Here is a 17,072-nt window from a genome sequence, read left to right as displayed (position 1 = left end):
TAATTATAAAATACAAGAGTGATTCAAAGTAATAATAATGTAAAATAAATAAAATACAATTCTTACATTAATAGACATTTGTAATAAAATTATTTTGGATAGCTGAAAACAGTTATTTAAATTTTAACATATAATCATAGTACAATCAATAGTAATTCACATTTATTTAAAACTTACAAGTTAACATCATACATATTTATTATTGTTAATTTGTTTATCTGTTACAAAGAATATAATATTGTATATTTAATAATGTTTGTATAATCTTTACTAAATATACATAATTATTTAGATTATCAGATTGATAAGATTGACAATATTATCAGTGATATTATAATGTAATGTTTACAATCCAAGAATACATGTGTTATACGATTATATGTAAACAATCATGTACAACATGAACTTGCCAATAATAATTAAAGTATGTTCTTATAATGATATTACAGTTATTACTATTCATGAGTTAACTTGGCTAATTTGACACTTATCCTAACTTAAATAATAAGGTAAAGATGAATTAAAACATGATTATCTTATATCCTAAAATGTTTCTATATAAATACAGGTAGTTATGAATATAATATGATAAAATAAAAATTTAGATTAAAAAAAAAAAATATATATGGAATTAATATTAAATAAAANAAATTTAGATTAAAAAAAAAAAATATATATGGAATTAATATTAAATAAAATTTACCCTATGATATATAATTATTAATAATAATAGTAATAAGATTAAGTAAATTAAAATTATACAAGGTTTACATTGATATTATATAATTGTTNAATTTACCCTATGATATATAATTATTAATAATAATAGTAATAAGATTAAGTAAATTAAAATTATACAAGGTTTACATTGATATAATTATATAATTGTCGACATATTGTAAATTAAAGATTGCAATCTTAAATGCGTTATATATATTCTTGTTTATGACAAATAGGATAGAATTTGGTGGTACAATATTTTATTCTTTAATTTTTGTTGATTATAAAATAACATCATATAATTAATTTTATTGAACAATAATGAATTGTGTTAATAAGTGAAGCATATTTAATATTACTTTAACAGATTTAAATAATGATATTAAAGTGATTATTCCTACTATTTGATTGTTTTCTTCTTATTTGATTTTCTTTTTTGTGGTAATTACTATTGTACTACTTTCCTGGACAGCATTCATTGATTTGATTGATTGGATTTCATCTCGTTTTTTCTTTCTTGAGATGTTGAATAAGATGTTTTCCTAGGTTTTAGTGTTTTTAATATAATAGGTTTATATAGTAATTCTCTTTTCATATTAATGTATTTATAGTATTTTCTATATCTGGTTTTCTTTCTTAGATTCTTCAAATATTTATTGTGTTTGTTTTTTAGTGTTTTCTTCTTTGAGTGATCTATTTGTATTACTTTGATACCGGTTGGCGTTGGTGGTCTTAGAGGTGGTGGATTGGAGAATTGTGCTGGATCATGATAAAGGTGTAGAATGTTTTCTTCTAGTATTTGTTTATGTTTTTTAGTATAATCTTTCATAAGAGAAAGATTGATCATTGGATTATCATTTCTAGAGATTATCTCAGCGATCTCCAGAATCCATGGACCAGAGTTATGATTATCATCTAATATTGTTGTCTCACCCTTATAAATTTGCCAATGAGAATTTAAACCATATTGCTTGAGTTCACATGATATGATAAATTGACGTAATTTCTCTATCATGTCAGTGATGATGTAGTTCGTGCAATTATGTAGTATTATTTCTTTATTATATACATGAATAATTGCTAAATTCCAATAATGATTGTTGTCATGAAACGGGGCGAGAAGAAGTGTTTTCTCAAATAGATTGTTTCTTATTCGTCGATGGACTGCTTCAAACCCGTTTCTTTTAATTTCTAGAAGGAGAAGAGTGTCAAATGCATATATTTGTGATTGAGATATTTTGACTATGAGCTCCATGAATTTATTGATGGTTGAGTCATTGTAAACAAAAGTTGGTACATCTGACGACATTATCCAATGTGAATTTTGCCTAGGAAAGTGAGTACAGAGTTTAATTATTGATGTTCAGAATTTGATGTTCATGGTTTTAGGTTAACAATTATACATAAAATTTAAAAAATATGTTCTTATAAATTACTAACATGGAATTCTTACATAGAAATGTTACCTTGTATACTTAAATATGATGATTAGATATATGAAATTAATGGAATATTATAAATAAAGTAGAATTAAAAATAATATAAAAATTAATATTAAATTAATGAAATATTTGTAAATCAATTAAAATTATAATTAAAGATAATATGTAAAAGTTATAAATTAATAGACTTATAGATTGATATTAATATAAAAATTTAAACTTGAATATAGAAATAATATAAAAAGTCTTTAAGTTTAATGTATAATTTTATTAGATAGTATATTTTTTTTAACTTACATGTTGATGAATTACATCCTGTAATGATTAGTGTTAAGGTTAAGCATGCAATAAAATTAGGGTTAGTATTATATTGTCTAATGTATAAAATAATAATAAAAATTTAATGATAATAATAGCATGCATTTTGAAATGAAATAGTAATTTGCCTTTTTTTTTTTGTTTTTTTTATATATATTTTTTTGTTTTTTTTTTTTATATATATTTTTTTATTATTTTTATATATCATGCATAATTAAATCTAATAAGTAAACTATAATAATTTGCATTTGAATTGGTTAGTAATTAGTAATGATAAAATATATTTAATAATTAAAATAAGAATTAAAAAAATAAAATCACCATATCTTTTTATTTGCTGAATTGTGATTTAAGAAAGTTTAATAAATGGACACGACCCATTGACATTGCAATGTGTATTAACAAGCAGTCAATCATTTGGACTTTGTATTCAGCATAATTATTTTTTTGATGGGGGCGTTTGCATATTAGTGAATGTGCGTCCTCAATTGTGAGGTCACAATTTTCACTATAAATTGGTCCACCTAATCTAGCTACAAGAATTTCTTTCCTTATTCCCTCTTGCTCTTTGTATAGACGCAAGCAAAAAAATTGTGACAGAAACATTCTTTCAGCCATGATATAGATATTGTTCATGGGTAATCCATAACATTTCTGAACGATGTTGTTGTCAGAATATCCATAATGTATATTGATAGGAATACCCTCTCTGCCTGTAATGATGTTTTTTATATTCCTAATTGTTAAAGTGTTTCCTTCTAGGATATGAATAGGGGAGTTCATAATGGTTTCTTTAATAGCCCCCCCTGTTATCATTGTAGTATAATCACAATTTGTGAATGATGTTATGAAAACATTAGTACTCATTTTTGTTTAAAATATGGTGATATTATAATATAGTACTTACAATATTTTTGTTGATAAAGAAATAGTGTTCTCAAAAATCTTGTTTGTGATTTTTTTAAATCTTCATGTAGAAATGAAAAGCAAAATATATATGAATAAATTGTTAATTGTAATATATTGGACATGGTAATATTTATAGTAAATAAAAAAAAGCATGCAAAGATAAAATAATATATACAAAATATTAATATTTGATATAACTTTATTCAATGAATATATGAACTATGAATAAGATTATTAAAAGTTTTATAGTAATTCATTCCTATCCCTATTAATAATTGTATTTAATTCTAAATTAAAAATATTTATTTTAATTATTAAATTTAATTATACTTTTTACGCTAGATAATAAGATTAGTAATAAAAGTGATATGAAAATTTTATAATATTAAGGTAAATAATGATAAAGAAGAAAAAAAAAAAATATAATGTTATGTATTTTTTTTTGGTAATTTTTTGTTTTTGTTTTTTTTTTTGTTATATTTAAAAATATAAAGACATAATAATAAAAGTAATAAAATAAAAATGAAATAACTAATTTATAATGTTAAGTATACTAGTGAAATCAATTTTCTTTAATAAATTTTATTTGTTAATGTAGATTTATTACTTATGAATGTAGTAATTGTTAGAAGCATTTATTGTTATTATTTTCTGAAAAATGGGAAAAAATAATTTGTTTTAATTCGCTATATCCAACGGATTTCGCTAAGTATGCTAAGAGGCAATCTGTCATGATCACATCAAATGATGGGTCATGGGGCTCTCCATGTGATATATGTTTTTTCCCGCATATTAAAGTATGTGTATCTGACAAGCCTAATAAATTCCCTACTTTCTGAACATACGGAATTTTTGTAACAGCTAAGATCTTGGAAGAAATTCCCTTTGGTGTTAAAGTTTCAAGGGATATAAAGAATTCATTATTTAATATTTCATCACTACATTCTTCCATTATTTTATGACTATCATTGTTTGAATTTGATATGATAAATTTTTCTATGTGTTTGTCATATTTTTTAACTATTATATTCAGAGTGTTTATTCCCTTAAGACCCAGGTTAATTAAAATGTTTTCATCTGTATTTCCTGAGAAGAATATTATTGTGGGTTCTTCATAGTGTTTAAATATTTGTCTACCTATATATACTTTATTAAGGGTATTTTGAATAGTAACTAAAGAATTTTTTAAATGTTTGATAGCCATATCTATCTGATCTTTAGGTTTCTTTTTTAGATTAAATTTAATTTGATTATTTAAGTTGTGAAATTCATTTTTTGAAATACAATTTGTCACCCCATTTTTTATTCTAATCGCTGTGCCCTCTAATTTAATTATTTTTGAATCTATGAATGTTCTTTTAAGTGCTCCAATTGTCACTACTATGTTGTCCTTGCTTTGAGTAATGAATTCAAAGCCAATAATGAAAAAGGAATTCATTTTAATATATAAATTGAATTTTAATATTAAGAGATGAGAGAGAAGAGAAAAAATTTTTTTTATTTTTGAATTGATGAAAATAATGTAATTAAAAATAAATGATAGTGTACTAGTGTATAAAAGAAGTATACTTACAAAATTTCCGCTTTGAATTCTGAGTCGACTTCTGAGTTCTTGATAGTTTTTTTTTTTAGGTGTATGCCGCAGGGGTAGTTTTTACAAACTGACTTGTGAAGATTTTTGTGAATCCTCAATGACTAATTTTTATACTTATTCCTACCTACTTAATATTTGTAGGTGGGACTTAAACTATTAATGTGCAAACATCCAGTACAAGATTATTCATCCCTTATAAGTTTGAGAGGTAGGGTTATTTGGGGTTGAGTCTTCTATGTGAGTTTATTGGTTATTGTGACTTGTAACATTTATTTTAAGAAGGGGATGAATATTTACATTTATTATGTTTTAGTGAATATCCTTAAGATTTGTGATTTTGTGATTTTTGAATAGAATAATATTACCAAGATTATTATAAATTGAATATTCTTAAATAAATGTATAATAATTAAATATTTAGTTTATAAATAATTTTAATTGGTTGTAGATTGAAAATATATTCAGCATGGTTATTATGATGTGATTATATTTGTTTAATGTATAATTATTATATTATTAGTGAGCACTTTCTTTAATTTAAATTAATATAGAGTTGTTAAATATGCCAAGTAAATAATTGACTACCACATCCTCGGCATCTAAAGAAATGGTGTTCTTTCTCTAATGTTTGATACCAATGTGTAGCATTAAGTGTAATTGTTATGTTAATTGATTTAAAGATTATTTGCTTATTTTCATTTTGAAGATATTGAATTAAACTACGTTGACAATCATTACTATCATGAACTACGACATGCCAATCATTAGTAATTGTATAGTCTAAGAATGAGAATGTGATTATATTGTTTCTACCAAATAAGTTCCTATATTCTTTATCAATTATATTTATATGGGCATCAGCTAATGTATTTCTTATTGAAGCTAATTCATTAGCGTTTCTGAATTTAAAAGAACGAATAGGAAATCCAATTTCAAGTTCGTCGGATTGTTTATTAATCATTTCTTTTATGATATCGAATTGTTTAAGATGAGGAAAATCATTGATAGCACTAACATTACTTAGAGCTTTGTCTCTATATTTGTTAAATAATTTATTAATGTGCATATTAGTAGAATATAATGATAAATAATTATGTTCAATTTTATGATATTATTTATAAAAAGTTTTATATGCCTATAATATATATATTTTGTTTTAATGAATTTTTTATATGATCTATTTGAAAAAAGAAAGAAAATACGTGAAATTAGGTTTTGAAAATTTTCGATATTAATCTGTGTGCGATAATATAATTATGCCTTAATGCATTGAAGTGTTCTTCTAACTATTGTTTTTATATTTGAGATTTGATTGCTATGTTTAAACTTTGTAATAATTTTTATTATTAACAAAATACGGTAATAAATTGTGATAAGATGTTTTTTGTGATATTTGGATATAATGTTTCCTGGAGATTTAGAGTGTAAATATTTTGTTACATATGGCCGATTGTTTGTAAACCAACGAAATGGTGAGAACAGTTCGTCCCTAGTTTAGTGTCTAACTTCGTTTGAGACACGTTTTTCCAGTATTAACAAAAGAGTGAAACATGTGCAGAAATGTTATTACCACATTGCTGCATTCATTTTACTTTATGTGTTTATTCTGATCGTGTGAGTATGAGTGCATAATTATCTATCCTAATGAGTACTTATCAACAATTTTAAGTGGAAAATATGTTAATACTTTTATATTTTATGACAAACTTATGATAAATCAAAGAGTGAGCTGAGTGTATGTGTAAAAGGCAACGTATTTTTGTTTAGTTAGTTCTGAAGCGCGAAGTTTGAATACTGAATCTGAAAATGGTATGAATGTTTATTAAAAAGAATTTCTTTTTTTTTGAAATATTGTATTAATTGTTAATTGATATTTATTTATAATGAAGGTTTTCTATTGTGTTGAATGCTTTTATGTAATTGCGGATAAATGGAGTTTATTAATTTGGGTTTGGAATATAATACATCATTAGGTTTTGTTTCAGATAGAAATTCAAATTCAATGGGTATAATGTTTTCGTTAGTTTCTAAAATAGGTGAAGAAGAGTTTTCACAATTCTTGGTAGTAGAAAAGTTTGTTGTGTGTTTTTTATGCATAATATAATTTGTGATACCAGAGAATATGCCTGCAAGTAATTTAATACTCCAACCAAAGGTATTATATAGAATAGTTATATTTATAAAAGTATTTAAACAAGTTAAGATTAATTTAGTAATAAAAAATATTCCTAGTAATCCACTAATACAATTTCCAAACCATAGGAACCAACCATAAATTTTTTCTAATTTATTTTCAACTAATTTGTTAATTGTTACTTCATCTATTAGAGTTTTAAATCTAAGACCTTGATCTAAAATATTATATCCTAATGTTTCACGAGCAATGTTTGATTGGGCCGAACTTATTTCTTGTGGGAATAATAATTGACGTTGAAAGGAATTCATGTTTTCTTTAGAGTAAAGTCCAGCATTCATTAGGAATGTAGGACTTTTATAATGCCAAGTAAATGCTGTTTCAGGTGTTAGTGTTTGAGGTGGATTTATTTCCCTAAAATATGGATTTAAACTGAACCAGGTATTTTCTATTAAATATGCTGAAGGCATTAATTCACTACAGTCTATTTCTGTGCCATGATTAAGTATTATGTGATTTTTGGGTGAAATATATTTAGTGGAATTTTCAAAAATTACGGGTAATTCATCAAAACAACGATTTGTTTTGGCTATTTGTACTTCAACCGGCTTACATTTTAAAAGATAAACTATTTCTCCACTTCTAAGGGCAGCGTACCCCGGAGAGTTGGACATAGCATATGCAAATTCAGATAAACTATAAGATGCTATTGCTAGTTTTTGTTTTAAAATTTGTCGTTCTAAATTACATTGTTTGATAACTAAATCTTGGTACATTGCAGTTATTGAAGAACCCAAAAAATGTTCTATATATACAAATTTGGTATTAAGGTATGCTACAAGATCAGTGTTAAATACAGAAAGTGGACGTGTTTTAAAATTTGGCATATATGTTTGATCTGCTAATATGACAAGTCTAACATGTTCTGTGCTAATCATTTGAATAGAACAAACATAAGTTAAACCAGTTTTTCTTAGTGCAAAGGCTATTTTGTCAGTTTGGACAATGTAGGTATGAGTTTCCTCATTTTCATTAGTTCTCTTTGAAATTATTAAATCAGCTGGACCCTCATATAAAACATCATAATCTTTTGTATTACAATTTTCATTAGAGGTTTCATCATGATCCCATATAATGTGACCATATATAGTATCTATGCCGAAATAATTAGAAAGTTTAAATCTGGTGCCAGTAGGAGAGATAAATAAGTCTTCTTTATATGATGCTATAGCTACCCCAGTGGAAATTAGAATTTTAAATTTAGCTTGTACAATTACATCTTTATAATAATTTTTATCTGTATTATATGATGATCCCTCACAACTACCGTCTGAACCTACATTTCCTGCTATTATTGTTGAGAAATATTTGGTTTGATTAACTTTTAAGTTTGTTACTATAGCGTTGTTGTTAAATTTATGATATAATTTATGATGAATATCAGAACATTGAGCTGGTGATAAGTCAATGACTTCAGAAAAATATCCATCTTTAACTACTTGTGCATCATTAAAATAACTACATCTAGATATGAAATAGTCAGCTAGAATATAGCAAGCTTTAAACGGAATGGTATGAGATTCAACACGTTGTAATAATTTAATTGTTTTAATTTTAGTGATTTGTGATGGAGGTGGAGCATGACAATAATTAACTGATAGTGTATTGAAAGCTGTAATATTTAATTTGGATCCTGCACAACTGTAAGCTATAAAACCTAGAGAATTTTTTATACTAGAAGATAAAAGTATTAAAATTAATACTGTTGTAAAATTCGAAATGTTATGTGAAATAATCATTTTGTTTGGTAAGAATAAAAATTCTAATTTTTATTCTGATAAATAGTAATTGTTATTAATTATTATTAAAATTATGTTAATATAGAAGCAAGAAGATAATTATTACCTTTTTTTTATTGACTAGATGAGGATTCTGGGTTGGAAGTGAGTGCTTCTTTTGTATAATAGGGTTTCATGCGTCTTATGTGAACAACATCCTTTGTTACTTTGTTGTGAAGTTTTAATTCTATTAAATAATTGACATCACTTATTTTGGATAATACCTTAAAAGGACCACGATATTTTTGTGCAAGTTTGGGGGATTTGTCATGTTCTTGAAAAGGGAAAGTAATTAATATTAATTGCCCAGGTGTGTATTGTGTTAATTTATGAGATTTATCATAATTTTGTTTTTGTATTTCTTGTGCATGTTTAATATACTCAGGAATTGTATCTCTAACATGTTTTAACTCTTGTAAGGATTGTTTTAAATCATAATCTAAATTTTCAGGAATTAATTGTAAATCAATAGTAATGTCTGCATTAAATCCATGCAAGATATAAAATGGAGTATGTTTGGTAGAAATTTGTGGGGTATTATTATAACTGAATGTTACATAAGGGAGATAATATGACCATCTGTGTTGTTTATTATCCTTTATGTAATGCCTAAGAGTTTGACACAGTATTCCATTTATTCTCTCTGTAAAACCCTGAGATTGAGGCGCATAAGAAGAAGAAAATATTTGTTTTATGCCAAAGTGTTTACAGATGTCTGTTAGGGCATGATTCCTGAAGTGAGATCCTCTATCTGATGTAAAGTACCTTATAACACCATATGTTGTTATGAAATTTAATAGAAAATTTATTACTGTTTTAGCATCAGCTGATCTAGTGGCTTTTGTAAAAATATATTTTGAACTTTGACAAGTGAATACAAGAATATATTTATATGAATTGCTTGACGGAAGTGGACCAAGAAAATCTGCAGTAATTCTACTTAAAGGTTTACATGATAATAATGGTATTGGTTGTAATATACCTGCTGGTTTGTCTGTAGATTTCTTATTAATTTGGCATTGATGACATGATTTAATAAATTCAGTTACATCTTTTATTAATGTGGGCCAAAAATATTTGATTTGTATTTTTTTAATGGATTTGGTTATACCCATGTGACCAGAAAGTGGTGGACAATGGTGATTTGAGATTACCTTTTGAATTAACGATTGAGGTATAACAATTAGGTTTTTAACATTTTGTTTTGGAATGTGTTGTTTTAAGTATAGAATATCATTTATTATTATATATTTTCTAGACATTTTCTTTATTTTAATAGGAACTTCTAAATTATTTAGAGCATTAATTATATTTTGGCAAAATGTATCTTCTTTTTGGCATTTCTTTATATCTATATCATTTTCTAAATCATTAGTATTAATAATATTTTCATAGGGATTAGTATTGGAATTATCATTAGTAACATTGTTTGCAATGTTATTAATATTTAGAGCAGGCCTGCTATATGGGACATAAATAGTATTTAAATATTTTTTGGAATCATTGGCATCAATATATTTATCATTAGTAATAATTTTGTTTGCAAAATTCATTACTTCATTGGATTGTTTAGTATTTATATTAGCTAATATATTATAATTATTGTCCCTAGTATAATCGTATTCATAGTTTATCATATTATCATTTATTATATTTTTGTTAATTATGCCAAAATATTTTTCTTTAGTATATTCAATTGGATTATCATCATTTTTTTGGTAATTTATATTATTTGTAGAAATATTTTTACTCGAGTTTATGGTTTTAATAGTATCATTGTTTTTATTAATATCGATATTATAGGTCATAATAGGTAATTCATTGTAGGGTTCAATTTTGCAATGATTGAAAACTACAGCATCAATTATAGTCATTATCCCTTCGCGAGAGAGACAATCAGCGACTAAATTGTCTTTTCCTTTTTTGAATTTTACGATAAAATCATAATCTAAAATTTTTAACGTTAAGCGAGCTATTCTTGCTGATGGAATTTTTAAATTTTTATAGTATTGGAGACTCATATTGTCTGAATATACAACAAACTTTCTAGCCCAGAGATATTCTCTAAAATATGTTATACCAAAGACAAGACCTAGAAGTTCGAGGGTTGTACTAGAGTATGTTTTTTCAGCATTTAAAAGTTTTCTAGAAGCATAACCTATTGGTTTTAGAATATTATTGTCATCTGGTTGTTCGAGGACAGCACCTAAACCCATAATACTAGCATCAATAGTGAGATATGTTTCTTTGTCATCCGAGAAATGAGCAATTACAGGTTCAGATGTTAAGATGGTTTTTAATTTTTCGAATGCTATTTCATGTTCAGAATTCCATTCAATCTTTTTGGGTGTATCATGTTTGGTTAATGAAAATAAAGGAAATGCAATTTTTGTGAAATCTTTTATTAATCTCCTGTAATAACTGCACATTCCAAGAAAACTTCGAACATGTTTAGGTGTTTGAGGTCTATTAAATTCTGTAATTGCTTTGATATTACGAGTCAGAGGAGTGATTCCTTCTTTGGATATTTTATGACCAAGAAGTTCAATGCTTTCAGCAAAAAAATTGCATTTAGAAGTTTTTAAAGATAAGCCATATAGATCTAATACTTCGAATACCCTTTTTAGATTTGAAAGAGCTGATTTGAAATCTTTGCCAAATGTGGCTAAATCATCTATGAAAATAACTACGGATTTATATAATAAGTCAGAAAAAGCTTTATTTAGTTCTCTTTGAAATATTGCACTACTATTACGAAAACCTTGAGGTAATCTAGTGAAAGTTAGTAAACCATGAACTGTAGTAAAAGCTAATTTATATTGATCTTGTTGATGTACAGGTACTTGGAAAAATCCACTATTTAAATCGAAACATGTGAAAAGGGTTGATCCTTCCAAGCTGCGGAATAGGTCATTAGTACGAGGGAGAGGATACATGTCTGGTTCAACCATTTCATTTAAATCTTTATAGGATACAACTAATCTATATGAGTTTTTTTCTTTTTTTTTTACTAAAAATGCTGGTGATGCAAAATTGGATTTTGTATGTGTTATTATGTTAGCTTCCATTAATTTATCAAGTTGGGTTTTAAGTTCTTCCCTTTGTGATGGTGATACTCTATGAGGGGAGGAAAATTTTGGTTGTTTAGCATTTTCTTTTAATTTAATTTGACATGGTGGTATTCTAGCTTCTTTTACTCTAGACATGTCAGTTGTAAATAAATGAATATATTTTTGTATTAAATCTACTAATATATTGTGTTGATATACAGAAAGATGATCGGATATTTGTATTGGAGTGTTTTCTAAATCATATAATTGTTTTTTGTCATCATTGGAAATTATATTAAACAAAGTTTCTTTTCTAGTTAACTTAAGTGCATTTTTACATGCCTTTTCGATTGATTTTATGGAAATAAAGTTTTCTGTATGAATAATTTTTATTGGAATTTTAGAAGATTTTCTTTTGTTATTTATTAATTTTCCTGGACACCAATGTGTTCCATTTTCTAGATTATATAAAACTATGGGTGGTCTTAATCCATTTCCAAATACATAACCTATTTTGGTTTTGTTACAGAAAATATAAGTGTCAAAACCATAGTGATTTATGAGTGAAGCGAGTTGATCGTCGTGAAACCAATAATTTGGGAGTTTCGATATATTAAGTAATTCACAAATAGATTTTATGTTAATGATTTTATTTGGCTGATTGGCGTTGATTGCATTGATAATGGAATAAATTCCACATAGCCCATCAGATAAAACATTTTCACCTAATGTGTGATGAGAAAATACGTTAAGAAATTCTGGATTAATATCTTTGTCAATTTTTTTATTTCTGAAACTTTTGATACTTTTTAGTTTGGTTTGAATATTGGATAAAACTTTGTCTGATTTGGGTGGGTTGTTTTGTTCCTCCTTTGGGTAACATATTAAAATTTCAATAGCCTCATTATTAAATATATCAATAATCATATTTTTTATTATGTCCCATTGTAGTTGTTTATTAATCAAATCTAAGGCAGAAAAAGCTATATGCTGGAAATTTTCTTTTATAGCAATGTTTTTTAAATTATAAAGGCAATTGAATAAGTCTAAATAAGATGTATGAGAATTGCATGATTCTTTAACAATTAAATAATGAATAACAATTTTATTAGAAATTACTGTGCTTATTTCGCCTAATTGTAGTTCAGTATCTTTTAAAATATGTGTCATGATTCCATAAGTATTTATTATTGATTTAGAAATTTCAGAATCATAATTCAAATCAGTTGAAATACATTGAACTATTGAATATTTTGAATTAACATTTGCTAAATCTATTTGTTCTTCTAATATATTATGTGATTGTGATGTATTAAATGCTGTTTGCTCATTGTCTTCAACATTTTTTAATACTTGGGGAAATTTACTGTTCATAAGATCTGTTTTAATTTTATTGTTTAAAATAAGAGATTTTTTTGAATAATCTATTTTAGCATCATTGTTGCATAAAAATTCATTACCCAAAATTATTGTACTTGATAAATTGTCTATGACACAGGCTGTGAATTTGAATAAAGTTTTCTCTATCTCTATTTCAACTATAATTGTACCTAATAAATTTAGAGGAGAGTTATCAGGACCAGATAGTTTATATTTATGTGTTTTATTAATTTTTGAAATATCTATTAGATCTGGACGAATAGCATTTATGTTTGCTCCAGAGTCCACAGTTATTTCTATGAATTCATTATTTAATTTAGCTAAAATATGTAATGCATTTGCCTTTCTATTTTGATTAACTATGATAAGTATAGGATCTGGGTTGTCGAAATTTGAAATTATTGGAGAGCAAGGTGAATGCATATCTCCAATTATTGCATTTGACCTACTGGAGGGTTTTTTGTGTCTTTGTTATTATTAATATTTTTCCAACAGGTATTCGCTAGATGATATCTGCCATTACAATTTGTACATATTAATTTACGTCTACAGTCATTTGATGTATGTGTATAAACATTGCAATGAATACATGTAGGAGGACCGAAATTTTTAAAATTTGTTTGATTGTAATTTTTATCTTTTTGAAGGGCATTTCCACCATTAAAATTATAGTTGTTTCTATAATTATTATTTTTAATTTCTCTAAAAGGAATTGATGTAATACCATTATCTCTATTGTTTTGGAAATTTTGAAAATTTTGATTGTCTCGATTATTATGAAAAGTTTGATCGTTTTGATAATTATTTTTTCTATAATTATTATTGTTATTATATACCCTGTTATTTCCATAATTATTGTTTTTATAATTATACCCTCTATTTGTTGAATAAATATTATTTCTATTGTTATTATTATTGTTATTATTATTGTGTTCTTTGTTGATTCGATAATTGTTGTTATTATGAAAATTATTAGGATTTGGCCTATTATTTATATTATAATTGAAGTTATTAGTTCTAAATCTATTATTTGGTGATTGATTATCAGAAATGTCAAGTTTTGACAGTATGTTTTCTATTTTGGAAATTTGTGAAGAGAGAATATCAAAGCGATTTTGATTTTGGCTGTTGTTATGGTTATTTATGTTAAATAAATTTTCTTTAGCTATATTGTGTTGGATTTCATCATTAGATTGAGCTCTAGTCCCTTCTAGCATAAATTCTATAGATTCGAATTTTTTGATATTTTTCTTTAGCTCTTGTAAATTATTATTGTCAAGTATACCTACATATCTAGCTATTCTGGGTTGTAATCCTTTCATGATAGTATGAACTAATTCTGTTTGAGACATATTAGGATCTATTTTTTTACAAAGGGATTCTTGCTCATTAATATAACTAGCTATAGATTCATCAGGAAGTTGTTTTCGTTTTTCTACCATGGTACGCAACATATGAGCTTGTGATGTTTGTTCAAATTCTAATTTAAGAGCTTCTTGCATTTCGCTCCAGCTCGATTTTGGGTTATCAAATTCGAAATTCTCAAAAAATAATAGGGCTGTTTCAGTAAGATAAATTCCTAAGAAGGTTTTCTTTTGATCATCAGTCCAGCCATTTATCATAGCTGCCCTGTTATATTTATTTAAGAAAGCATTTATGCTTTCGTGTAAAGCACCAGAAAATTTTTCAGGTTTACAAAAAGGTATGCGATCATTCATTTTGTTATGATTATTTTTATCAGTAGAATTATAAATACAGTTAGTTCGTAGATATTTATTACAATTTTTAGAGTAATCAGAATCAATGCCTTCCCCCACAAGATGACGTAAAAGTCTGGCTTTTAATTCAGTTATAGAACCTGTGCTAATTAAGTTTCTATTTTCTAATTCTTCCTTAAGGGTATTAAATGAAATTCTTTTAATGAATTCTTCTGGGTTTTCAACAGAATCAAGATCATATAATTCTTCTTCAAATATGGTGCTAATAGATTCGATATTGTCATCAATTTCCATTAAACTTATAAGGGAAGTGAATTAGGTAATAAATATACAGGCTCAGTATATGTAAGTTCTAGAATTGTTATTAATTCTAATATAACATTAATATTTGTTTGTGGGAATAGATATCCTCTGATAGTTTTATTGAAAATGTGAGTGATACAGATTAAAAGTATATTCCTATCTTTTAAATTAATTTGTTTGAATGCTTTATTGCAACTGTGTCTAATTAATATTTTATATTTGAAATTAGAAGTTATTGGTACTGTATAATCCAAATCTACTATTAATACTTTGATAGTTTCTTTTAGTAAATTTCTGAATATTTCAATATTGGAGATTTTATTATGGGAATGAGAATTCATTAGAATTGATTAAGATTATTGTATGATTGTTCCAAAATTTGTACCAATTCTAATATTAATTCTGTAATGGATTCGGGAAATAAAATACCCCTTATTAGTTTTTTCTCAAAGAATGCTAATAATGCATAGACTAATTTTGGTGTATAATTTACAGATTCTACAGTGGCTTTCCAGACAAGATTAGCCAAAATTTGATTTAATTTATTTCTGTTCTCTATTTTTAAATCTTTTGGATATTCCTCTAATGATAATTTTATCATATATCTTATAGCTGTTCTAGATATACCTATAGGTGATTGATTCATTAAGTGTTAATTTGAATTTAAAGGCGATGATATAATATTTGGATGATTATAGACGATTGGAACTTTTTTATGAATTTGTTCGATAGTATTTTCAAACAGAAATTTTAAAGCAACACTTAACTTGAATATAATTGCAGATTCGTTAATAGGATAATAGAGTGATTCAGTAAAAGTACGAAGAAATTTTTGAATAATAAGAAATTTATTGATATCAATTTGCATACGTAAAGTAGTTTTCCAAAGTGCGTCTAAAATTATATGATATAAATGACTTTTGTGTGCAATTTTTTTATTGCTATAATTTTTTATGATAATATTCAATACTTTCTTAGTGATTTCTATGAATTCTATTTTAGTGGGATAGTTCATATGGTCAAATTAATTTCTGAATATTTTTGAAAAAAATGAAAAAGATTAAAGTTTTGTTTGCTTTATATTACCTATAAGACTATTGTAGTTAGGTATTATATTTAAAATTTCATTAATTTCGTGTTGATAGATATAATTCAAAATCAGTGAAATCTTAAGCAATAATGTTGTTTCTGTTACAGGAAAAGAACTATTATTATTTATAAATAATAAGATTACTTTCTGAATTATTTGCGTTTTGTATATGTTAATGTCAAGATGTAAGGTTATTTCCCAAAGAATTTCAGTTATTATTTTAAATAAATGATATTTGCATTTAATAATATTGTTACGAAATTTATTGATTATTTCTTTAAATAAATATTTTATTACAATAATAAATTCTTTTTTTGTTGGATTGTTCATTAAAATTATAAAATTAATACAGAAAATAATTTTGTATACATAAAATAAAATGTAATGTACTAGTATGTGAATTCTTTCGTAAAGAGTTTGTAATTTAGTATTATTTTTTATAGTTCTATCAGATATGTATAATTACAAATCGAATTATTAAATTAAAAGTAATTTAATTTTTACTTCAATCTAGGGGGTTTTTCAAAGCTACTAGTTGGGCGCCACTTGTAATAAACCAAAAATAAAAAGAAAGAA

General features: G+C 25.4%; 2 protein-coding genes and 1 long non-coding RNA gene across 24 annotated transcripts in view; 2 read left to right on the top strand and 1 right to left on the bottom strand.

Moving 5' to 3' along the window:
- The window catches only part of LOC126905129 (uncharacterized), a 95,796-nt gene that overhangs the window by 39,646 nt on the left and 39,078 nt on the right, over window positions 1–17,072 (top strand). The window lies entirely within an intron of this gene.
- Window positions 290–16,579, top strand: LOC126905330 (uncharacterized). 21 transcript variants are annotated; one of them, XR_007703964.1, is made up of 5 exons: window positions 290–509; window positions 8,736–8,924; window positions 9,002–9,711; window positions 9,776–11,722; window positions 11,795–16,579. It is a non-coding gene; the product is annotated as an uncharacterized LOC126905330 (long non-coding RNA). The 21 variants fall into 21 exon arrangements; XR_007703959.1 differs by adding an exon at window positions 6,973–7,138 and having other exon boundaries at window positions 294–509; window positions 9,776–16,579; XR_007703957.1 differs by adding an exon at window positions 6,969–7,138 and having other exon boundaries at window positions 294–509; window positions 9,776–16,579.
- Window positions 899–3,458, bottom strand: LOC126905241 (sentrin-specific protease 1-like). Of its 2 annotated transcripts, none has more exons than XM_050684771.1 (2): window positions 2,460–2,616; window positions 899–2,048 (listed from the first exon to the last, which is right to left on the bottom strand). In XM_050684771.1, coding segments are annotated over exons 1-2 (855 nt in total). In that variant the 5' UTR covers window positions 2,462–2,616; the 3' UTR covers window positions 899–1,195. The 2 variants fall into 2 exon arrangements, with proteins under 2 accessions (XP_050540728.1, XP_050540734.1); XM_050684777.1 differs by lacking the exon at window positions 2,460–2,616 and adding an exon at window positions 3,388–3,458 and having other exon boundaries at window positions 901–2,048.

This window comes from Daktulosphaira vitifoliae, unplaced genomic scaffold (genome assembly GCF_025091365.1).
Source record: "Daktulosphaira vitifoliae isolate Bord-2020 unplaced genomic scaffold, ASM2509136v1 Scaffold_1, whole genome shotgun sequence".
In the NCBI taxonomy this organism is placed as follows: Eukaryota; Metazoa; Arthropoda; class Insecta; order Hemiptera; family Phylloxeridae; genus Daktulosphaira; species Daktulosphaira vitifoliae.
The sequence above is the reverse complement of the archived record's forward strand: the minus strand, read 5'-3'. Positions and strand labels throughout refer to the sequence as shown.